Source organism: Gracilinanus agilis, chromosome 4 (assembly GCF_016433145.1).
Source record: "Gracilinanus agilis isolate LMUSP501 chromosome 4, AgileGrace, whole genome shotgun sequence".
Taxonomy (NCBI): domain Eukaryota; kingdom Metazoa; phylum Chordata; class Mammalia; order Didelphimorphia; family Didelphidae; genus Gracilinanus; species Gracilinanus agilis.
In genome coordinates this window covers 24860748-24886312 of record NC_058133.1, presented here as the reverse complement: position 1 = coordinate 24886312, position 25565 = coordinate 24860748, and the positions used below count along the sequence as shown (strand labels likewise).

General features: G+C 45.3%; 1 protein-coding gene across 1 annotated transcript in view; it reads left to right on the top strand.

The window, feature by feature from the left end:
• The window catches only part of TCEANC2 (transcription elongation factor A N-terminal and central domain containing 2), a 42755-nt gene extending 19746 nt beyond the window's left edge, over positions 1–23009 (top strand). The window contains exons 4-5 of the mRNA XM_044673879.1: positions 8638–8831; positions 21798–23009. Coding sequence (XP_044529814.1) covers positions 8638–8831; positions 21798–21986 — 383 coding nt within the window. The 3' untranslated portion in view covers positions 21987–23009. The remainder of the gene's footprint in view (positions 1–8637; positions 8832–21797) is intronic.
• Positions 23010–25565: the final 2556 nt, after the last annotated feature.

The following is a 25565-nucleotide window of genomic DNA, read 5'->3' as shown; positions in this document are numbered from 1 at the left end:
AGAGAGAGAGAGAGAGATATTAAATAGGCTCTGTTCTTTTCTTTTATTTTCGTTTAATATTTTATTTTTCCATTTACATATAAAAACAACCTTTTACATACTTTCCCCAAAACTATAATACCTAAATTGTCTCCCTCTCTCCCTTCCCTCTCCTCTTCCTGAGTCTGTAAGCAATTTAATCTGGATTATACATGTAAGATTTTGCAAAATATATTTCCATATTGATTATGTTGTAAGAGAATATTTTTTTAAAACCAAAATCCAAAAATAAAAACACACACAAATCAAATGAAAAACTGTATGCTTTGATCTGCATCTGACTCCTACAGTTCTTTCTCTGATGGGGGAGAGCATTCTTTGTCCTAAGTCCCTTAGAATTGTCCCAGATCATTGTATTGCTGAGAGTAGCTAAATCTTTCACAATTGATCATTGTACCATATTGATGTTACTGTGTACAGTGTTCTCCTGGTTCTGCTTATTTCCTCTGCATCGGTTCATGTAGGGCTCTCCAGCTTTTTCCAAATTCATCCTGCTCATCATTTCTTATAGCCCAGTAGTATTCTATTACAACTGTACAGCACAACTTGTTCATCCATTTCCCAAGTGATGGACAACCCCTTAGTTCCAATTCTTTTCCACCACAAAAAAGAGCTACTAGAAATATTTTGGTACAGATCCCCTTTTTTGGATTTCTTTAGAATACAGACTTAGTTGTGGTATTTTGCTGGATCAGAGAGTATACTTAGCTTTAGAGCCCTTTGGGCAGGAGGAGGGACTCTTGAGGAAGATTGAAGAACAGGAGGAGAATGAAGTTAGCTCAGCACCCTGGAGGCCAAGGGGTAAAAAATGGCCAGGACATATGTGTGGGGGCTTCTAGTGTCACATGGGGCCCAGTGGGCATGGATGGGGAGAGGATCAGGTTGATGGTGACTCCTTTCAAAAGAGGCAAGTGCCCAGGACTAGAAGTTAAGGGTCCTGCTATACTTGGCCCTGGATAGGCCATCTCGGGGAGTTTGGGGAATTTTTCCCCTTAGTTCTGGCTGTCAAAATTTAGAAATGACAAAGATAAACTGGACATTGTCCAGGGCAGGGCTGCCAGCATGTTCAAGGGGGTTAGGTGCGTGCCCTTTGGATTGAGGACATGGGCATGTTTGGCTGAAGAAGAGAAGCCTCGGGGGGGGGGGGGCCGTGAGAGCTGTCTTTAGCCATGTGAAGGACTGCCCAGGGAGGAGGGCAGCACCAGGAGGGTGTGGGAAGGAAGAGTGTGGCAAAAGGACAGATGTAGGTAAATGTCCTAACAGTGATGATTGATCCAGAGCAGAAGGGGCTGCCTCAGGAATGTGGTAGGCTCCCCTCTCACTTCAGACCCCTATTGGGCGTATAATGGGCAACTGTTCTCCAATAAGGCTTCATCTAGGTGGCTGCTGGGGCCCCTACCCACTGTAATCCTGGGATTGTATGATAGCATGGAAGCCCCTAGTGGGGAGGGACGTGTTTGTATTCCCTGTAGCCAGCACAGAGCCTGACACCTGGTAAGGAAAAGTCCGTGGATTAGGCATTTAAGAAGGAAACTTCCAGAGCTCAGTTGGTAGTGAGGAACACCCCCCTTTACCCATAGTGCATCCCCTGCTTGGGGGGGTTCTTAGAAAAGAGAGGCCTTGAGGTCCCATTTTCCTGCCGACTTAACTTCATTGCTCTTTTTCTTCTTTGGCTGCTTTTAAGTTCCCTGGGGCCTCGGCTTCTGGCTCCTCTACTTCTGAAGAGAGTTAGTTTAGTTCTAAAGAAAATCCTTTTGTAAATGGAATGCGATCCTCCAGATGTATGCATCGAGGCATTTTGGACTTGACACCTCCATTGGCCTTTTGTTCATGTGGCTTTCTGGAACTTGTTGGCTCTGCCCCCTCCTTCTCTCCCAGCTAAAGCCTGGCTTTAGAGAAAAGCAGCCAAGCAAGGGGCCATCTGCTTGGGAGATAACGTTGGCTCCCTCAGCTGGATTGAGAACTGGGTTTTAATCTGTCTAAAGGCCTCATGAATGGCACAGGAGAATGGCTGGTTGCTGGACAAAGGGTCAGCAAGATGTCTAATATCAACCAGGGATGGGCAAGGGGACTCGCCTCATACTCTGAGCCTCAGTTTCCCCGGTACACCCATCATCTCTGGGGCTGCTATAAGCTCAGATGGGTGGAAGGCCCTTAGAGGCATGGCTGGCCTTCACATGGTCTGGCCAGGCCAGTGCTTGGTCGTTACTGATGCCCTCCTGCCTCACTGGCCTTCCCCTCCCTGCCAGAGAATTCTTTTTGCACGTCACTCGGGTATCCAGGAGCTTCCAGAATTACAGTTGGAGTAATGGTATCAAGAAAGTGCCACTGTGCATAGAACACTGGGCCTGGAGTTCAAATCCTACCTCAGACATTTAACCAGCTATGTGACCCTGGGCAAGTCAGTGAAGCTCTTTCTGCCTCAATTTCCTCATCAGTGAAATGAGAGGAATAGCACGTCCCTCCAGAGATCAAACAAGAATTAATGGAAAGCACTCAAAGTGCTCTGTGCTGGGGGAGCAATGGTTATCCCATTTGTTTCCTCTCCAGAAAGATGATCCTTGACAGTCTTGGAGCTAGAGGAGCTGAAACCCCCAGTCTGGAGATGGAAGGGGCTGTAGTGTAGGAAGTCCCTCCTGCCTGCTCCTTTCCACCCTTACATACTCTCATTCTTGTGCTTCTTCTGTGTCTTCTCTTTGTCCATCCTGGCCTTTTTTTTTTTTTTTTTTGGCCTCTGGCATTGGACAGTGCTGAGTCCTTGGGGCTTCCTGAGACTGGCTGAGGGATGTCTGCAGCTGACCCCTTCCCTCTCCATCCCCAGGGTCAGCTGGAGTCTCTGCAGCTGGACAGCCGCTGCCACTGCCGCTTTCCGGACAGAAAGCTCTTCCAGGCCCATCCACCTTCTACTTCTCCTTCCCGGTGCTCTGAGCTGCTTTACCAGTTGTCATTCTGCTGGGAGTGGAATTGGTTCATTCTTTGTACTTGCATCTCTAGTGCTTTGCCAGGTCTGCCCAGATGGTGGGTGCTTAATCCATAACTGCTAATTGGTTGATATCTTCAATTCAGGCATTTGTTAGACGCCTACTATTTTCAAGGCTCTGTAGGTTGCTAAGCTAGACATGAGGCAGACCCCCTCCCTTGGCACTTACAGCCTGCTGGGAATCCAGTCTTCAGGACAGCCATGCTGGAGGACTTGTTCTTCACCCCCATCTCTCATCTCTATGCCTTTGTACTGAGTGTCTCCTGGAACCCTCTCCATCTACCTCTTGGGATCCTGAGTGTCTTTCAAAACTCTCACGTTCCCCAGGAGGCCTTTCCTGGTCCCCCTTTCTTCGCTCCAGCTTCTCCTCTCAAGCTACTACCTTTCACCTGTAGCTGTCAATGTAGCTGTTGAGTCCCTGTTTGGAGTCCTGTGGTGGTCTGCTTTAGGACTCTGAGGGTAGGGATCTGTCTCCAGTGTATAAAGTGCTTGGTACACTGTAAGCACTTAAAAAATGCTTTTTAAATTTTGACTGTAATCTACAGGGAGATTGAGATAAGTGTGTGAAAGAGAAGAAACTTGAGGAGAAAGAAAGACTATTCACTGGAGGTGGAAGAAGAGGCCTTAGGGATAGCTTCATGGGAGAAATGGCAGCTGAGTTGGACCTTGAAGGAAAGGAGATGGACATTCAGTAGATGGACATTCAGGGAAAGGATCCATTGTATGGACATGGACAGCATTAGAGGCAGCTATGGCTCAGGATTAAGAACACTGGGCCTGGAGTCAGAAAGACCTGAGTTCAAATCTGGCCTCAGACACTTCCTAGCTGTGTGATCCTGGGAAAGTCACTTAACCTCTGATTGCTTGTCAAAAGGATCCACTGGAGAAAGGAATGGCAAACCAGTCCAGCATCCTTGCCTAGAAAACCCTATAGATAGCCATGGTCCATGGTGTCACAAAGAATCAGACCTTACTGAACAATGACAGCAGTATAGACAGCATTAGCCAGGGGTTCTTTACCTTTTTTGTGGCCTGAACCTCTTTGGGATCCTCCTGAAGCCCACGAGCCCCTTTTCAGAATCCTGATTTTAAACGCATAAAATACAGAGAATTATAAAGGAAACCAATTGAATTGAGATGAATCAAAATCTTTTTAGAAGCTTCTAGTCTCCAGATCCAGAAGATGGTTCTTGAACTGAGCTTTGAAGGAAATGAGAGATTCCCCAAGATGGAAGTGAGGAGGGAGCACACGCTACCATGGGGAAAATACATGGAGATAGTAACTGGAGGCTGTGTAGGAAAGAACAGGTAAGTTAGAATCCAACTGTGGAGGGCCTTGAACCCCTGGAGCAGTCGTGTCTGCTTTATTTGATGGACTTCAGGGAGCCATTGTGGGTTTTTTAAGAGAGAGGTGATATTTCTATTCTTCATTGGGCTTCTTGCCATAAGGTAGATAGCCCTGGCCAAAAGATGGGGCCCTGTGACCCAGGTGCCATATGTGGTGTGTGCTGTCCTGTCTCCATAGGCCCAGGGATCTAAAGGACTCAGCCTAGCCTGGCCCGCCAGAGAAGGGAGCCCAGACCTGGAAGATAGGCAGTGAGTTCCTCTGGGCTCCACTCAAGGCCTGCTCACTTTTCAAGTCCAAGGACAGAGAAAATGAACTTCCCTTCCTGGTCTCTGTGACTGCCAAATTGGGCAGGAAGATCTGGCAGCTTTATTATGACTTTTTTTAGTGTTTTAGTACTCACAAATCAACAAGCGTTTAGCAAGTCCTACTATGTACAAGGCACTGTCCTAAGTGCCAAGGTCCTTGTTCTCCTCTAATCTAATGGGGGAGACCATGTACAAAGAAATCACAATGAATGAGATAAATACAGGATAAATTGGAAGTGATCTGCAGAGGGAAGGCCCTAAGATTAAGGAGAGCCCCGCAAGGCTTCTTGCAAAAGGTGAGACCTAAAGGAAGCCATGAAAGCCAGAAGATGGGAGTGAGGAGGGAGAGCATTCCAAGTATGGTGGCCAGCTAGCACAAAGGCCTGGAGATTCCTGAAGTGCAGGATCTTGTGAGGAACAGGTAGGAAAGCAAGGTCACTAGATCTAGAGGTCAGGGGGAGTAAGTGTAAGAAGATTGAAAGTCAGAGGGGGCTCCATCATGAAGGGCTTTTAATACCAAGCAGAGGTTTTAGAATTGATCTTGGACCAATAGGGAGCCATTGGAGTTGATTGAGCCATGCATTAGGACTTTTCTCATATTTACTTTGGGAGATAATACAAGGATTACTCTTCCCGTTTTACAGAGGAGGAAACTGAGGAGATTGGAAATGCCTTGCCTGGAGTCTCACAGCCATGGGGTATTGGGGCTGGGTTTCCAAGCCAGTCTCTTCCCCCTACCCTCAGCTCTTTCCAGTATCCCTGTGATCTCTTAGCACAGTCAGCTCTCATATCTACCAGGCAGATTATCTCCAAAGATTATCCACCATCATTTCCCCCTTTGAGTTCTCATCCACAGAATAAGGTAAAGGATGTGATCAAGTCTCCCAAGCTACTCTTCTCTTTATTATTGCTCCTGGGACTTTAAGCCCCCAAATCTGCTCATTGTGTCTTCTAGGGGAGGAAAGCTTGGGCCTGCCAGTTGTGTTTTCCGTGTGGTCTGAGGGCTGATTAGACCCATGACCCAGCCTGCAATGATGAGGAGTGGGGAGGACTGGGAGGCCCTACCTGCCTTGGTTCTTCCTAGTGGAATTTTATATTTTGTTTGAAGATCTTTACAGAACTTGGAACCCATCCATGGTTCCACACAGAAGTAAAAGTCACTTTTTGAGAGAGCAATGTAGTGTCCTGGTGCTGTTTGAAGCCTATTCAGTCTGGCCTTCAAAGTGAAGGTAGACAATCAACCTCTGTGGAGTCCTGCAGCTGAGAGAGACCTTGAGGTCATCTCTTCCAGCCCTTTCATTTAACAGAGGAAGAAACTGAGGCCCAGGAAAGGGGTGTCTAGGGACCCCAGGTCTGGCTCTGCTTGGTTATTGCCTTGCATACAGCCTGGTGATCCTGCTCAGAGAGGCCTAGACCCCTTGGCCCAGGAGAGGCACCTCTGACACCTCTGGTTCAACTGGTTGGGGCCTGAGTAGGTCAGGCCTCCCCTCCGCAGCCTCCTTGACACTGATGGAGGAGTTTCCCTGATGCAGGGCCAGCTACCTTTCACCCCAAGGAAGGTTTTCCAACTTCTATCCATTGTCCCTAGCTCTGCCCTCTCCAGAGTCTGTCTTCTGCCCCAAAGGCTTTTGTGTACTTGAAGTAGCTCTTGTGCTCTGCTGGGCTAGAGTAGAAGCCCTCAAGTCTGTTCTTCTCCAGACCATCTCTTCCCCTTCAGTACACTTAGGGGACCATGGAGGTAGAGTGGGAAATATCCTGACTTGAGAGTTGGCACCCAGGCTCAAATCTTGTCTCCGACTTGTGAGATTCCTTGTGAGATGTTAGATCAGTCCGCTGACTTATCTCAGCCTCCGTTTCCTCATTTATCAGATGGGGGAATTGGGGTGGACCAGACTAGAGGGCTTCTGTGATCCCCGGCTAGCCTTAAGGGCCATCAGCTTCCTGGCTTTGCTCCTGCCAGCAATCCACCTTTTTCACATCCTTCCTGTCGTGCGGCATGTGTAACTTAACCCAGAGGAGAGCCAGCAGTAAAGCCTGCCTCCTGTTGCTCTCTACTCACCCTGTGCTGCCTCACACAGTGGGTACACGCTTGTTGTATCTGCAGTCCACTAAAACTGCTCCAGCTTTCTATTTTTTAAGTGTAATACTTATTTTTCCATTAATGAACATGTTTTTTTTTTCTTTCTCCCCTGAGAACAAAACAAAAGAAGAAAATAAAACCCCTTGTAACTGATATACCTAGTCAAGCATGACAAATTCCTACACTGGATGAATTAAAGAGTGGGGCAGGTGACTCGGAGGCCTGAGAGCCAGGCCTGGAGATGGGAGGTCCTCAGACACTTCCTAGCTGTGTGACCCTGGACAAGTCACTTAACCCCCATTACCTAGCCCTTACCTCTCTTCTGCCTTGAAACCAATGTATAGGATGGATTCTAAGGTAAGGATTTAAAAAAAAAAAATTGAGTCTTCCTCATATTTAGTCCATCCCTTCCCTGGGAGGAGATGGGGAATGTTCTTCATCACCAGTCCTTTGGAGCCAGGGCTGCTCATTGCATTGATCAGAGTTCTTAAGTCTTTCAAAGTTATTTATTACGACATTGTCATTATAGCAGAAATTGTTCTAGACTCACCTTCTTCTGCATCCACTCATACAGGTCTTCCCAGGTTTCTCTGAAACTTCATATGGCACATTAGGATTCCATTTCATTCGTTACCATGATTTGTTCAGCTATTACCCAGTTAATGGATGCCTCCTTTTCTGGTTACACATAGAGAGGACACATGTAAATATATACAGATTTATAGTTCCCAGGGTTGGATGGGTCCCCAGTTGCTTTTTGGGACCCCAGAGATATGGTTCTTCTCAGATCATGGAGTTCTCCCTTCCCAGAAAGGCGCCACTCCTGGGAGAGTTCAGATTATTCCTCGTGGTTAGGTCAAGAACAGTTTGGTGTTGACACCTGAGTTAATGGAAGGGCCGCATGGACACCTCTCTTGATGTTGGACCTGAAATGGGATCATTGGGGATGATTTCAAAGATTTATCGGATTTTCTTGCTCCATCCAAGCACTAGTCCTTAGAAGGAGATCTGCTCAGGTCTAGATGGGAAGTAGCCGTCTTGCACATTTTTTTTCAGGTTTTTACAAAGGAATATTTACACATTTGTTTCAAAGCTATTGCAAGAACCCCCATACAAATGTTCTTCCCATCACCTGTACTGCTTCAGCCTCTGGAGATGGGAGGAGGATTAGCGACATAGTTGAGCTTGGCTCCTAGAGCATCAGTATTACCAAGTTCTGGGCTTACTTCCCAGCACCCTGCCTTCTCAGGGCGTCCCTGCTAGCTTAGCAGCAACATTTGGCCTGGAATCCTGGCTCCAAAGGCTTCATGACTTGAGCTCCTGCATCCAGTGACTGCATCACTTGTGCCTGGAACTGAAAAGGACAAATGGAGCAGACTAAAAGCCCAAGCCTGATTTTCAGGGCTCCAGAGCCTCAGAGAGGGGAGGAAGGGAGTCCTTCTCCCTACCCAGCTCAGTGTTGGCGGCCCATTGCTGTGGGGGAATGAGACCTTTACTCCTCCATGCAACTGGGAAAAGAGTCCCAGATTCCCTGCTTCTCTTTGGTAATAGTACATTATCAGTTCTTGTGTGTAAAAACATATTCATGGAATTGTCCAAGGAATGTTTGAAGCCTGTTGAACCTTTCTCTCTTTTGATGTTGTCTGACTTCCCAGAGTGGTGATTACTCTTTGTAAAATGGGTCTGGGATGATTCGTGCCATCTAAAATCAATCATTTGATCTTGACCAAGTCACCTTGGATCTTTTTCAACTCAGTTTCTTCATCTACAAAATGGGGGCAGAGATGATGTCCAAGTAGCTTCTTCCACTCTGACCTGATGTTGGGTTTGGCAGAGGAAAATAGAAACAACCCTCTTTTCCTGGGTGTCTGTCGTTTTCTTCTAGGTCACACCGTGAACAAGATGCGCAAACATTCAGATGGAGAGGTGGCCAGTCTTGCCAATGAAGTTTATACTGAATGGAGAACATTTATTGAAAAGCATTCAGACAAGCCCTCAATTGTAGTCCGCAGTGACCCCCAAACTGAGGCCCTTAGGAAGAATGCCCAGAAATTATTATCTGAAGCCATGGAGTTGGAGGTAATGTTCTTGCCAGAAAGGCCTGGCCAGGCCCATCCCTGGGCAGCTGTGTGTCTGCTTCAGTCGGAGCTGGTCCCAGGAGCATTCCTGGGCCTGGGTACTTGGCTTGATGGATATTTGTTAAGATTTTGGGGTTTACAAGCAGTTTCATAAATTTGTCTCTAGGACCCCGAAGCAAGTATTTCAAGAAAAGCTTGTTACCGAATACAGGGTCGTTGGCTGTTTCCTAAATTGTGTTCAGCAGATCCCAGGAGATCTGGGTTATGGGAATTGGGGTTCTGGGAGGATATTCCAATGATAATATTTTGGGCTCCATATATTAAATATGAAGTGCATTATCATTATGTACAGCAATTATTGGTATAACAATAGACTTAATAGCCTATAAATTTCCCCTTGGTCCTGGGGAGATTCCATCCTGCGGTATGAGATGTCCCCACCTTGATCAACATTTATGGGTACCATCAATAAGATTTCATGCCCACAAGTGTTCCATGGCCCAGTTAATCCTGAAAATATTAAATTAGATAGCTGTCTAATGGAAGTGAGGGACAGCTAGGTGGTTCAGTGGATAGAGAGCCAGGCCTAGAGACAGGAGGACCTGGGTTCAGATCTGGCCTTAGACACTTTCTTTTTTTTCTTAGACACTTTTTTTATGTTTAAAATTTTTTATTAGAAAAGAAAAAAGAACATTTAATTAGTCAGTTCAAATCCCTCCCATATCAAAATAGCCAAACTCCTACAAAGATGTACTACCCACCTCTTTCCCCAAAATTTACATAAAAGGCAAAAGTTCTAAGCAACTTCCAAAATGCCTGCAAGGATTTAATCTTCAAGCCTATCAGTTCATTCGTTTTCTTAGGAATTATGGTCCCGTGTCAGTTTTTCTACTGGCAAACTGCATTTCTCTCCTTCAAACTGTTACACTAGTCTCTTTGAGTAATGAGGTCTGAAGGCTGTGTGACCCCCATTGCCTCACCTTACTGCTCTTCTGCCTTGGAACTGATACTCAATATTGATTCTAAGACAGGAGGTAAAGGTTTAAAAAAAATAGAAGGGGGGGGACCATGTCCAAGTGTGGGCCACTTGGGCCAAATTGGCATCTGCAGCCATACCTAGCTTTGTAAGGTATACGGGGGATTAAGTGGCCGTAGCATGGTGCAAGTGTGAAGATGATGGTCTGGGGAACGTGTGGTGGAAGGAAGCCTATTTGTTCATTATTTTGCTTCTGTCTAATCAGGAAGCCTGAATTCCCTGAGGGTCCTAGAAGGATGTTTTAATGCTTCTGACTCATTCCTCCTCTGTCAGAGGAAAGTTCTGGATCTGGAATCAGGGGACTGGGCCTGTGGCTCAGCTTTGCTGCTGACCCTTAGCATGGAGCAGGACAGGGCTCCTCCTTACCTCCCAATAAGGGCAGTGTAAAATGAGGGTGAAGACTCAGTGAGGGAGATGGTCCTTTCCCACTATAGAGGCCCCAGTGGCTTTGGGGTAGATTCTTTGAGGTTTCACGTCCAAGGGGCAGGGGTTTGTATTTCTTCAGATGGCAACAGTGGCCTAAAAGAGAGAGCTCCCGACCCTGGGAGAGAGCTGGCAGCTCTGCTCCATGTCACTTAGTCCCTGACCTTGAACAAGTCCTTCTCCTCTGCCTTTCCATCTAAACACGAAGGTCTGGATTCGACCCTCTCTTCTGTGGCCCCTTCCAGCTTGAAAGTTCCATGGTTCTCTTGAGTACTCATTATGGGCTAAGTGTTCCTCTAGGTATCTTTTCTAATAGGGACACATGTAGGAGGAAGATAAAATAACACGGTAGTTTGGTGTCTTGTCTAATTTTACGGAATATCGATTAGCTGACGAGACTTGTTTGGTATTTTAAACAAAGTGTATTTTTGCAATAAATCAAAATTGATTAGAGAAATGTACAGTAGGGGTGAATAATATATAGTTAATGTAGTGGTAAATATCAGCTCCCTGTGGTATCTTTTTAAGTAAATGATTATAACGAAGCCTTGCTGTAAGGATTAATGAGCAGTTTGCCTGCTATATTAAACTCCATAATAATTATCCTTTTAGTTTATCCATTAATTATCCTTTAAATGGCACGTCAAGTGCTCAGTACTCAAGTGTTACAAAGCAAAGTTAAAAAAGTGATACGTTCGTTAGCGCTTTCCAATTTAATCCGGAAAAAAAGATTCTATTCAGCAGAACTGAATGGGTTAGTTTCCAAAGCACAAAATTAAAAAGTCTGACTCTTAGGCTGATCCTCATTGAGAAGAAAACAGACTCAATCTGTTTCCCTTGCCTAAAGAGCTCTCAATGGCACTTTCATGGGTTTTGTATATCATGGAATACAGATACAAACACTTTAGTTGTACTGCTGAGCAACTCAAAATGTCTGTTATCTCCTCCAGTGTTTCTGTATTGGCATGAATTGGTGATCCTTCTAGTTCTGCATCAGCCCTCTGACAGTAACCAGGGTTGAATCCACTGGAATCAGGCGGTGGATCGTCATAAAGATTAATTAATCAGGCAGGAGAGCACACCCCCGGGATCCCGTATCAGCCCTTTTGATTCTGGCCAATATTCTTCCAGATGCTGTTTCTCCAAGTCCTGAGAAGTGCTTCTCCCTTGCGTCTGCCCAGCATCCTGTTGCTGCCAATGCCACAAGTTAATATACATGCAACCAAAAAGTCCATCCCTTATTAATATAAATTTGTTCCTTTTCCATTTCAGTGACTGCCTCCTTGTTCTTGGAATTGTAGACGAGATGAATAGAAAACCCATCTTCATGGCCATGGCTCTTTCTTCCTTTATTTTCTCTTCTTTATTCTCTTGTACCTATTAGATCTTTCCTCATATGAAAGTCTCCTGCCGGGTCATTCTCTTAGCTCCCCTTCCTCATTATCCACTCGCCTTCCCACCTCTCTGTCTGTGATCATTAAAAAAAATGAATGTCGTTCTAAAAGCGAGCCTGTATTGTCGGCGTTAAGAAACAGTGTGCTGGTTAGGGAATGGTGCTAATGAGATCAGGGTCAGAGGGACAGTCCCCACATGGGCCTGCTAACTCTGCTTTGTTCCATAGCCACACAGTACATCCCTAACTTGGACCAGCCTTCTCATCAATGTGTTCCATTGGTCATGAGCTATGGGAAATCCACTTAGGGACAAGCATGGAAGCAGAGAATGTTAGAGCTTGAAGGCAGGCTATGCTCATAGGAAGGAAGAGACCTTAGAAGAAAAGATGTCAGAAGAGACAGGGGCGGACTGAAGACATCATCTGCTCTAATCTGCACATTTTATCTCCTTTGCCTCTTCGCAGCCACCTTGTATTCATGTGTGGCTTCTTTGAGGGCAGAAACAGTTGGGGTTTGTGGTCCAGAGTAGTTGCTTAATGACTGGTTATTGAATTGAGTGAAGACCGAGGCTTTGAGCAGTGGCTTTCCTGAGGTCTCACCCCTAGCTGAGGCAAGGCTTGAATCTGGGTTTCCTCCTTCTCAGGGCATGGGTCTTTCCTTCCTTGTAGGGGCTTGTTTGCTTCTGCTCATTATAAGCACGATAAGATGTGAGAATCGGCCCTGGAATATGCCATCTTGGTGTAGAAAGAATTACTCAGATGGATCTGTGTTCTCATCAGTAGGGGTATTCCCTCCAGCAACACAGTTGGCAACTCTTCCATCCTTGGCCCTTGGGTGACTCTTGTCCTTGTCTGTCTATCAGTGTGCCACAGGGTGTCCTCCCAGCATGCACGAGCTTCCCTTGGTTTTCCAGACCCGATGGTGGTTTTCTCAGCCAATTCCCTGTTTGTCATACAGTGTAACCCACTCACACCATCAGGTGGCCTTCTGCTGCTGCATCAGTTCTTCGAAGGCTGTCACGTTCCTTTTGACTTGTGGCCATACAACACATCCTTCATATTGGACTTTAGAAAGACTACTTTAAGAGACACCTGAGTGGCTCATTGGATAGAGAACCAGGCCTAGAGACAGGAGGTCCTGAGTTCAAATTTGGCCTCAAACATTTTCTAGCCGTGTGACTCCAGGCAAGTCACTTAACCTGCTTAGTCCTTCCCATTCTGCCTTGGGTCTGATACTTAATATTGATTCTTAGAAGGTAAATGTTTTTAAAAAATCATCTCTTGTTTCAAAGGACTGCTAGGAGCATGAAGTATAGTAGCGCAGTGGACAAAGTAGGAAAGTTTAAGAGCCCAGGTTTAAGTCCTTTATTCTGCCTATTAATTATTTGTGTGATCTTGGGCAAGTCACTTGATTTCTTTGGCTCTCGGTTCTTCTTCTGTGTCATGAGCAGGTTAATACTAAATGATCTCTGAGCTCCCAGTTTTAAGATCAATGATCCTATGTTCATTAAGAGAAAATTCCAGTTTCCCAAAGGAAATCTAGCTCATTTTCTTCTGCTTCATATTTAGTTCTGGGTCTGGTTTTTGACCCAGCCATATCTAACCAAGAGTGCCGTAATGTTTCCTGATAGTTAAGGACTCTGGGTTGGCCAATTGCAGCTACTTACTATAATCTGGACCATAAGTGTTCTTTGTCCCCTAGGCTTAGCCTCGAGTGATAGTTAGGCTAAACTCTTTTGGGAGGTGTTCAGTCCCCTCCAAGATGTGGGATTGATGAGGCTGATACAGTCAGCACAGTGTGGACTTCATGGCTTATAATTCTGTCTTATTTCATGTTCATGTTTTAACCAAGTATTGGTATGTTAGTTATCCCCAAATTATTTATTAAATAGTCTATCAGGCTTATGGTTTTAAAGCTAGAAGAGACTTTAGAGGTCATCCAGTCTAAAAACCTGATTTTACATAGGAAGAAACTTGAAACTGAGGCTCAGTGAAGAATTGACCACCAAGGGCATGTAAGGACTTAGTGGCCAAGTTGGGGAATACAAATTCAGATCTCTTGCTTGCTCCTTCACTCTACTAACACATACACCCACGCATTTTTATTTTCACTTTGTTACATATTTTCATTTTTATAATATTCATATTGTGTGTGTACATATATATAGTATGTATATTATTATTATTTTTATAACTCAAATTCTCAAACTTAAATGTATTTTGTAAAAAACAGATTCCACCAAATCTTCCTCTAATGCATCCTTGCAGCATAGAGGTGCCCCGAGTTCTAAAAGCTCTGGTAGGTTCTACCATGCTGGGAAGGCTCCAGGGATGGGTTTGCTTTCTGAGGACTAACCTAACCAAATACAGGGAGTCCTATCAATACCAAAAGGCTGACCACGTGATGATGAATTTTTTGCCCATGATCACCCATGAGACAGAAATGCAATAGATGATTTCCAGGCCTCTGTAGCCTACTTCTCTGCTTTAGCAATGATAGAATTAGAGCAGCCAAAGAGGGGGCCCGGAGAGGCATAAAAGCCAAAGATATGTAGACCATCTCCAATCCTCCTCTTGAACTTAGCTGATCATTGTCCAGACACCTAGAAGGTGGATATTCCTAGGCAGGAATAGAATTATATCAGTCTTAACATTCTAAATGTAAAACCAAAATAAATATAAATAAAAAATAAAGTTGTAGGTGAATGGAAGGATGGTTCATAGGTCATCCTTGTGAGAAAGGTGTTGGAGAAGTGGCTTTTATCCTTTATGCAAAGGCAACAAGAAACATGTCAGTTGACATTTGATTGGCTCACATTGCCATGCTTGTGGTAAACACTTGCAGAAAGGTCACTATGAAAATAAAATGGAACTTATGAGCCCACATCAGTTGTGCAGGATGTAGAAGTAAAGGAATTCTAGACTATCTCAATAAGAGTCGCCAAATTAAATCAACACATAGTGACATTAGTGTAGAGGTGAAGATGGCACAAAATATATAAGGAAGCATTGATTAAAAAGGAGGAATGAGAGGCCAAAGACTTGTAGGCCCAAGAAGCCCCTCACTTTCATATCATGAATACTTTCTTAAGAAAAAAATCAGGGGGCAGCCAGGCCTAGAGACAAGAGGGTCAAATCTGGCTTCCGACACTTCCTAGCTGTGTGACCCTGGGCAAGTCACTTAACCACCATTACCTAATCTTTTCTGCTCTTCTGCCTTGGAACTAACACACTGTATTGATTCTAAGATGGAAGGTAAGAGTTTAAAAAGTTGTTTGTTTTTTAAAGAAAAGAATCAGAAGGCACTGTACATGGCAACTTGCAAATAACATTACAAAAAATGACAAGAAAAGACACATGATTGGTGTGGAAATCTCGAGACAGTTATCTGAAGAAGAATTAGAATTAGTAACTAGAAAAAAAAAGAATGAGAAAAAAGCATGGCATTCTGTTGAAGCAACTCAATTCCAAACTATTTAATAAGGCCACTGACAATGAAAATTGGGTAATGGACAGCAGAAATGGCATTGACACCAGTGATTTCACAGAAAAGTTTAACTGATAAAAATCAATTGCCATAACAAGGAAACCAAAAGGTCTTAAAAAATTCCTTAGTCAGCACACTTTTGGCTCAATCTGCAGAAGAGGAGTGATGGCCACCAAAGGCAACACTGGTTTCAAATATATATGTATATATAAACTTGTTTACAATATTTTTTGAAGAAGGATCACACATAACTATGAGCAGCATTGCTTCATAAATGAGAGAGGATCTGGGGAGGATAAAACCAACTGAAAGAAAGCAGAGTCATCCCCAGGATAAAAGTGGAAGAAAACCCACAACAGAAAAAAGATGGAAAAGATCTGCCAAGATTGCTATAACAAACTGTTTTTGCCATCAAGGGTAGACAGATGAAGCATTTAGTAAGTGTTTATTGAATGGCAGGTACTGCACTAAGTGCTGGAAGTTCAAATACAAGCAAAAGGAAGAGTCTTTGCCCTCTAGACCAGGGGTCGGCAACCTTTTTGGCTGTGAGAGCCATAAACGCCACATTTTTTAAAATGTAATTCCGTGAGAGCCGTACAGTGCTCACAGTGTGTACTCTTGTAACAGAGCCTGAAAAAAAATTGACTTTATGGCTCCTGCAGAAAGAGCCATACGTCTGACCCCTGCTCTGGAGTTTACATTCTTCTGGGAGGAGATGGCACATAAAAGGTACTGATAAGTATGTATGAGGGCAGGGTGGTGTGTGCCAAAGGAGGGAGGGTAATAGTCCAGAGTATCTAGAGTGGAGCCAGGTTAGAAGTGACAGAGATGGGGCAGCTGGGTAGCTCAGTGGAGTGAGAGTCAGGCCTAGAGACAGGAGGTCTTGGGTTCAAACCCGGCCTCAGCCACTTCCCAGCTGTGTGGCCCTGGGCAAGTCACTTGACCCCCATTCCCCACCCTTACCACTCTTCCACCTATAAGACAATACACCAAAAATTAAGGGTTAAAAAAAAAAATTTAAAAAAAAAGTGACAGAGAATCTTTTACTTGGACTCCAACCAACATTACAGCCACAGATTTGCTTAAAGGAGGAATGATACTTAAAAAAAAAAAAAGTGTAACAGTGGGGAAAGGAGTTGGCTTAGACCAAATGTCTCTAGATCCATGTTAGAGACAATACATTAGTAAAGCTTTTGGTCTATGAAAGGCACCAGAAGTGTGTGTGTGGGGAGCTTAGCTATTATTAATACCCCCCCAAAAGAAAAGCACCAACAGAACATCCTTAGCTACTGACCCTGATACCTACTCTCTTGACTACACAAAATCTTGAGAAGAGTCAACTCTCAAGAGTCATTGAATACAAGAATCTAGAGCATCGTGGATGATGGTGCTAGTAGGGAAAAGAGGCTTCTACAATGGATCATATCTTTGCCATTTCACAGTTGATTGAGAGATAAAGAGAAGACAAAATCCCTTTGTTCTTACTATTTGTTGATTTTGCAGAAGTATTTCATTTGAAGCAATATGTTGCCTTAAAGACTGTCAACAAAGTATTTTCCATACATCAAAGTCATTCAAAATGTCTTGAAAGAGATGATGATAGAAAAAACCCTCTTCAGTGACCCTCTGCTTATAATCTTCAGGCAAGATATAAAACAGCTCCTAGCTGTTCACTAAAAGTGTTTGCCATTGTGGATGGAAGCTCATCCTGATTGAGATTCTCATCGTATGATGAGGTTTTGTAGATGCTCCTGTTTGTGGATGACATTGTGTTCGTTGCATCAAGCCCCCCCAGAACTTTTCAGAGCCTCCTAGTCAAGAGCCTTAGTCACCTAGAAGAATTTGGTCAGACTATCCACACAGCAAAGACCAGATGGATGAAAAATACTTACTACCAGTTTATGACATGCAACTTGTGGAGCTTGTCCATCATAATGTATATTTGTTATCTAATAATTAGAGAAATGCAAATCAAAACAACTCTGAGGTATCACCTCACACCTAGCAGATTGGCTAAAATGAGAGAAGGGGAGAGTAATGAATGCTGGAGGGGATGTGGCAAAATTGGGACATTAACGCATTGCTGGTGGAGTTGTGAAATGATCCAACCATTCTGGCTGGCAATTTGGAACTATGCTCAAAGGGCTATAAAAGACTGCCTGCCCTTTGATCCAGCCATACCATTGTTGGGTTTGTACCCCAAAGAGATCATAGATAAACAGACTTGCACAAAAATATTTATAGCCACGCTTTTTGTGGTGGCAAAAAACTGGAAAACAAGGGTATGTCCTTCAATTGGGGAATGGCTGAACAAATTATGGTATATGCTGGTGATGGAATACTATTGTGCTCAAAGGAATAATAAACTGGAGGAATTCCATGTGAACTGGAAAGACCTCCAGGAAATGATGCAGAGCGAAAGGAGCAGATCCAGAAGAACCATATACTCAGAGACTGATACACTGTGGTAAAATCGAATGTAATGGACTTCTGTACTAGCAGAAAGCAATGACACAGGACAGCTCTGAGGGATTTATGGAAAAGATGCTACCCACATTCAGAGGAAGGACTGCAGGAGAGGAAACACAGAAGAAAAGCAGCTGCTTGAGCACATGGGTTGAGGCGGACATGATTGGGGATGTAGACTCGAAACTACCACACCAATGCAACGACCAACAATTTGGAAATAGGTCTTGATCAGTGACAAATGTTAAAACCAGTGGAAATGTGCATCGGCCATGGGTGGGGGGGGGGGGTGAAGGGGAAAGTAAGAACATGAATCATGTAACCATGTTAACTTTTCTAAAAAATGAAAATAAATGTTAAAAAAAAAAGAATATATATTTTTGGCAGCCTGTAGAGATAGACAGGGAGTTAAGCCAAGCGTTAAACAGGAGAAAGACCAGTGGGCTTGAATGCCTTCAATAAATAAATATATGTTTACTAATCTGACTGTGCCAGATTTTGGGCAAAGTGCTGGGAAATTGCAAGGCTCTTTTACAGATCCCAAACAGAAAGAGGCCAGGGGCCAAACAGAAGTGTTGACATAAGTGTAAAGGAGAAGGCCTGCAAAAGTGGAGTGAGCACTCTAAGGACAGAGGGAGCACGTTGCGGAGAAGGGACAGAGGAGTGGTGTCTGAGAGCTTCCCAGCAGAGGGCCAGAACCAGACCCTTTGTGTCCCATTAGACTTTGTTTTTTACCAAGCCTGTTCCTTTTTTCTCCATTCATTTACCTGATAAATTTCCCAGATGTTTTTTATACATTTTTATGAAGTCAGAGCCTTGTTACAGTAAGTTCCTGTTCTCATTTGAGCCACAATTTACATGCAGTGTTAGCACATACGTGCACACACACACTCTCTCTCTCTACTCTCTCTGTCTCTCTCTTCCTCTCTCTTTTTTCTCTCTCTGTCTCTCTCCAGCACTTCTTCTCTTGGTGCCTACTAGGCATCTCCATACACTTTTAAATCTGACCCCATGGAGGACTCTGAATACTCAGTTCCTGGACCGCAGGTTCCTCCTGGCTCCTCAGAGCACTTTCTCCCACTACTCGATGGGGAAGGAGCCATCTCTAGGGTTGCTGGCCTCAGTATGCCCTTGGGGACACTGAACTGAAGTGATTTGTCCTGGGACGAGTGACTAATAAGCTTCTGAGTCAGGACTGTAGCTCAGGCCTCCTGGATGGTTACTGTTTCCTTCCAGGCCTAGATCCCATGATCTTCTAGAAAGGAATTCTGTCCCTTTCTCAATGTATGCTGGGAGAAGGGGGCTTTCTGGTGTCTGCTGCACTGTAAAGAATGCCAGGCTGAGTAGCGCCTTTCCCTTGCATTGTTTAATGCTGGGGCTGCCCTTGTCAGGGAGTCCAGATGACTTCAGGATGAGTGCAGGCTGGTTTGTCTGGTCTGGATTGTGGAACAGCCAAGGAGATCTAGTCCAGGTCTGCACCATCCCTCTAGGCCTCAGACGAGCCATACAGGGGAGAGCTCTGCTACAGCCTGGCTCAGGGGCTCAGGTGGGGAGGACAGAGGGCAAGGCCAGACCTTGACCAAGTCCCTGGACTTCCCCTGCCCTAGCTAAGCCACTTTCCAGAATGGTTGGGAAGGGACAGAGAATCGATTTAGTAGCACTTGACATGTCAGGATCCTGCCTTGCACTGTTAGCAAGTAGACCTGATATTTTTAGCTGAGTTTTAGGACCGAAAGCTTTTTATTTGCATAAACATTCACAGCAGAATTTCCCAATAATCCAGATGTTCTCTGCACTGAGAATCCAGGTTCTGTGAACAATTTTATATGGTAATGTTTATAAAAAATTAAATAATAGACTGTGTTTATCTAAAAAGTTACATCAGGGCAACTTCTTTTGGTTTAATTTCCTATGTTCTGGCTGAATACCTTTCTGACCCCCTTTATCTAGAGGGGCAGGAGAGGAGGCAGGGCAGAACTGCAAGCAACAGGGAAACCTTACAGAAAGGCAGATTGTGGCCTGATGTAATGAAAAGTGGCAAGGTCTCCCCACCTCTTCTCTCCCTCCAATCCCCCCCAGAATAAAATGGGCACCCCTTGTACCCAGAACGGGCTGAGGGGGAGGGAGAAGTCCCCATGAAGTCCTGGAAAGAATGCTGAACCCGAGGTCAGGGTCGAGTGGCTCAGTCCATCAAATGGGTGGGTGGGTGCATAGTCAGGTAGATGAAAGAAGAGAAAAAGGAAGAGGAGGGAGGAAGGGAGACAGAGACAAAGGAAGAGAGAGAGATCCTCCTCAATGATACTATGGAGGCATTTTCACTCACTGTCTCCAATGCCTGAGATTCCTTTCTGTCTTCTGGCTTCCTTCAAGCCCCAGCTCAAATCCCACCTTTAACAGGAAACCTGTCCCAGTCCCCCTTAATGCTAATGCCTTCCCTCTATGGCTTATATCCTGTTTATCCTGACTAGAGGTTTTTTTTGTTTTGTTTTGTTTTTTATAATATTTTTTAATTTTTTAAACCCTTAACTTCTGTGTATTGACTTATAGGTGGAAGATTGGTAAGGGTAGGCAATGGGGGTCAAGTGACTTGCCCAGGGTCACACAGCTGGGAAGTGTCTGAGGCCTGATTTGAACCTAGGACCTCCTGTCTCTAGGCCTGGCTCTCAATCCACTGAGCTACCCAGCTGCCCCCATGACTAGAGGTTTTTAATAGTGTTTATATGTTGCTTCCCCCATTAGATTGTGAAAACTTGGGCAAGGACTGTCCTTTGCTTTTTTTTGTTTTTTAATCCCCAGGGCTTAACACCCCTGTGTTAACACCTAGTAGGTGCTTAATAAATGGTTTTTGACAGACAGCTAGATGATATATAGAGCATGCCTATAAGGCTTATTCTGAGCCAGGTCCTGCCCTGAGAATACAGAAATGAGTAAGAAAACCAGGCCCTGCCCTCCAGAAGCTTACATTCTAACAGGGCAAGAGAGCCGTAAACAGGTATTGGGGAGCGGTAAGGGGGTACAGGTACCTGTACAGGAGCAAAGCTGCTGGTGTGCAGGTAGAAAAATCCAGAAAGTGAGGAGTGGAGCTAGGAGTGAAGCGAGCTTGGCCCAGGCACCTGAAGAGATGGCAGTCCAGGGCAGAGACTCACCAGTCAGAGGAGAAAGCTACAATGTCAAGTGACTGAATTCAGGCATCTGGACCAACTAGCTGTGTGACGTGGGGCCAGTTTCTCTCCAATCCTCAGTTTCCTCACCTGAAAAATAACAGCAGTGACACTTGGCAGTATCTCCCACTCAGGCTTCTTGTGTTTTTTTTTTTTTTTTTTTTTTTTTTTAACCCTTAACTTCTTTGTATTGTGTATTGCCTCCTTGGTGGAAGAGTGGCAAGGGTGGGCAATGGCAGTCAAGTGACTTGCCCAGGGTCACACAGCTGGGAAGTGTCTGAGGCTGGATTTGAACCTAGGACCTCCCGTCTCTAGGCCTGGCTCTCAATCCACTGAGCTACCCAGCAGCCCCCTACTCAGGCTTCTTGTGAGGAACTCACTTTACAAATTGGAGAACACAACAGAAATTCGAATTATTGTTATGGCTAATAGTGAGCAGCCCTCACTGGAGGTCCTCCAGCAAGGCTAGCTGGTTCTAGGCAGGTTCTAGGCAGACCGGGTGGGACCTTGTGAGATCCCTTCCAAGTTGAGATTTTGTGGGTACTCTGTACCCCCACCTCAGGCTTCCCAGATCACCACTGATGTATTTCAACCCTCCCTCCCCCCACCCCGGGTCCTGTGGCCTGATGACCCTGCTGTCCTGATTAGAATACGCAGTATTGTCCTGATTTCTTGTTCTCCTTTGTAGTTCCTGGAGCTGCAGAGTAGCAGGCCTCAGGACCAGTTACTTAGTTCAGGCAAGTTTCCTGTTATAATGGCAAATATTACCACCCAGCTGGGGTTGTGAATGAGGTCCCTGTCACATAGCACATGGCCTTGTTCCTTAATTGCCAGGGTGGAATTAATTTGCTCTTCCTGTTTCTCTTGTGACAGGAAGTAGATTTCCTTGAATTTAAGTTGATTAATGAAGGCCTCTGAGCCCCCAAGCTCCAGTTTCTACCGCTTTTAATCCTTATGAAACGGAAGGTCCTCATTTGATAATTTTGCTGTGTTTTTTTTAGATGGATCACCCACTGGTTGAAAATATCGAGCGTGAAGCTTTTCATCTCTGCTCCCGTCTCATTAATGGGCCGTATCGGCGGACAGTGAGAGCCCTGGTCTTTACATTAAAGCACCAAGCCGAAATCCGAGCTCAGGTCAAGAGTGGCTCGCTACCAGTCAACACGCTGGTGCAGACTTACAAAAAGTGACCTTAGTAGTCGTCCACACCCCAGGGAGTGGCTCCCGGCCCACCGAGCCCCGGCGCTTTCCTCTTTTCAAAGGCCTCTTTGAATTTGGGTGAGGGGGAGACCCAGTTGCCATCAACCTTCTCCCAGTGCCATTCCATTCAGAAGGAGGGCACAAAGAACAACAGGGGATGGGCCCAGGCATCATTATCTGTAACAAGTGGCACTGTCTAAAGGCATCAATGGCGCACCAGGGTCCTCGGAGCGCCATATTTGTGATCACAAAACTAGGCCAGGAGGGTGATGGGGCTTATTGTGGGCTTGCCAAGGAGGCCTCTCAACTCCTTTCTCCTGTTGGGCCAATAGTGCTTCTCCCTCATTCCCCCACCCTGCAGGTAACTGAAACTCAATTACTAGCAGTGCTTGGTGACGTCCCCCAGAGTTTAGATAGCCCTGGCGCCTCTCAGAACTCACCCATCTGTCTTTCCTTTACTGTCCCCCAGGGGTAAGCCTGTAGGAGCCCACCGACTCCCCCTCTCCCGATGGCACTTATCTGAATGTTTCAGCTCTCCCTCGAAGACCTTCAGTGTTGGGCTCTGAAGCCCCCATGCTGGGGCTTCTAATGAGGATGTGGCCTTAAGCGGCCCAACCTCACAGTTTATTTGAATGCCTGGCTATTAGGCATGTATAGAAGACGGAGAAGGAAATTTCTCTCTAAACAAGTTGGTTGGGAAAAATCTATTTTAGCAACTGACGACTGGACTCCAGGATGCCTTGAGTGATTATGTAAATGCAATTTGCTTTTTTAAGAGTATAATAATAAACCAGGTGGTTTAAAAATGCTGAAACAGTGACTTTTTCCTTGAAAAGCATTTTGGGTTGAAAACGTACTGCCGTTTCACCTTCACGTTTGTTTTTAATTCCTTGAGTGAAAATCTTTCAATAGCACTGAGGCTCGCAGAGAGAATGTCAAGGCATTACCCAGAGATGTGCTTGCCAGTCATTCTTTTTTTTAATTATTTTTATAACCCCTTACCTTTTGTCCTAGTAGCAGTTCTAAGAGAACTAAGACAGAAGAGCAACAAGGGCTAAGCAATCAAGATGAAGTAGACTTGCCCAGGGTCCCATAACTAAGAAATGTCTGAGGCTGGATTTGAACCCAGGTCCTCTTGTCCCCAGGCCTGGTGCTCTCCCCACTGTGATACCCAACTGCCCTTGCCACACATTCTTGAATACTATCAAAATAGGGCTCCTAGGATCAGAGGACATGTCTTTCAAAAAATAGGTGAGATTTGTATGTCGCCTTGAGGCTAGGGATAGGGTATGGATTTGGGGAATCCCAAGGTGCTGCTTGTGACCATCCTATAGCTCTTCTAGAAATGGTCTGGGTTCTCTTGAGTTGCCTTGTCTACATAGTAGGTGCTTAATAAATGCTTTCCTAATTAAATCGAATTTGTCGTAGTCACTGTGGCATTTGTGCAATGAGTGTGTATACCTCTCTTTGAGAGTGGAACCAATGCATTTGGTGTGGAATCCCAGGATTCCTGGGAAGCCTCTCCATCCATCCCCCTCCTTTCAAATAGGAGGATGGTGGCCAGAAATACTTTATTTTTTTAAACACCTTGCCTTCCATCTTACAATCAATACTGTGTATTGGTTCCAAGGCAGAAGAGTGGTAAGGGCTAGTGACTTACCTGGGGACACACAGCTAGGAAGTGTCTAAGGCCAAATTTGAACCCAGGACTTCCCATCTCTAGGTCTGGCTCTCCATCTTCTGAGCCACTTAGCTGCTTCCCCTCCTCCTTTAAAAAAAAATAACCCTTCCCTTCTATCTTAGCATCAGTTCTAAGGCAGAAGAGCAGTAAGGGCTAGGCAACTGGCATCACACAGCTAAGAAGGGTCAAACACCTCCTGTCTCCAGGCCCGGTTCTCTTCTACTCGGCCACCTAGCTGTCCCCCCAAAATATCTTAACAAGATAAGAAGGAGAAAGACCTGTGATGTCACCAGTCTAGGGAGCTCTCAAGTGAGGCACTCGAACCCCAATGCAGATTGGCACCATCTCTGTTACTTACTTTTCTTGGAGAGCTGCCCAGAGCTCTGAAAGGTAAAGGGACTTGGCCCCACAATCTGTGTCAGAGGCACTGCTTGAACCTGGCTCTTCCTGGTTTGGAGGGCAGCCCTCTGTCCCTTCTGCCATATTCTTAGTAGCCAGCATTTCTATGCACGCTTCTCATTTGATACCCACCACAATCCTTCCGCTGCTTTTATCCCTACTGTACAGAGGAGGAAACTGAGGCAAACAGGTTAAACGACTTGCCCAGGCCAAAGCGCCCCCTCTCCCCCCAATGTACCACCGAATCACACTTATTTCACAATGACAGCCACTGTCCTTGCGGTAGCCCCGGCAGGCATCACACAAGAACTATTTACAGATGACATCGAGTCAGAGGCATGGTGAGCCTGTATTCCAGCCCAGGGCTCCTTGCTCCAGTGCCAGCATTTCTCCTGCTCCAGGCTACTCTCCCATTGTCTTTTGGGTCTTAACTTCAAGCCTTCCTGCTATAGTTTGTTGGCTTCCTCTTGGCTTCAGAGAGGCATCTGGTCACCTGCACACGCGTGCACACACACGGTCGGAAGTGCACTCTCCAGTGACCTTTTGGGGAAGAGACGGAGCCTGGGGAGTGATAGTCCCCGTCTAAGGGTGACTCAGAGCTGTGTTGATGATGGATGCTGGCCAGTAATCGACTTTCCTTCTGGGTTGTCAATACCAAACAGCCACCATATGGTGGAGACGTTTCTTTCAGAGAAGTTGGGCACCATGATAACATCTGCCTTGGGAAGACAACCAAGCCAAACGGGGAACATGGAGTGGATTGGACTGGCAGGCTCGCCGGGTCCTGGCTTATCTCACCAGAGGCCACCCCATGACCTTTGCTTGTAATTCCATGAGTCTAAGGAATAAGGCATTTTATATAAACCAGGAAATGACTGTGGGATGTGTACCAAGGCCGCCTCCAGAGAGCCCGAAAATTCAATTGCCAGGAATGTTCCAGAGGGAGGGGATTCTTGTTTCAGATAGGCTAGGCCAGAGGCGCCACGTTGTAGTGGGAAAAACACTGGGTTTGATCTAACCTGAAGATGTAGGCTCTACTCCACTCTATTCTGTCTCTGGGCCTCAGTTTCCTCTTTTGTAAAGTGAATGGGTTTGACTAGATGAATCACAACATCTTAGAAGGGACCTCAGAGGTCATTGGTTCCAATTCACACCCAAGAGGAAGATCCGCCAAAGCAAGCCTAACGGGCTGTGTGCTGTATCCAGCCTCCAGCTAGGGGAGCTCCCACTCCATCCTAAGCTCAGCCCTCTTTGGGATAGTGGGATGGGAAGTTTTCCCTGACTTCAAGCCCCAATTTTTTGCCACTTCTACAAATTTGCTTCCAGTTCTGTTCCCTAGGGCCAAACAGGACAAGTGTAGTCCACTTCTGGGCAACAGCCTTTGATATTCGGAGATGTCTATCACATGCTCTCCAAGCCCTCTCCAAGTCACACATGCCTATTTCTTTCAGTGGATTCCAATATATCTTGATCTCAAAGCCCTTCACCA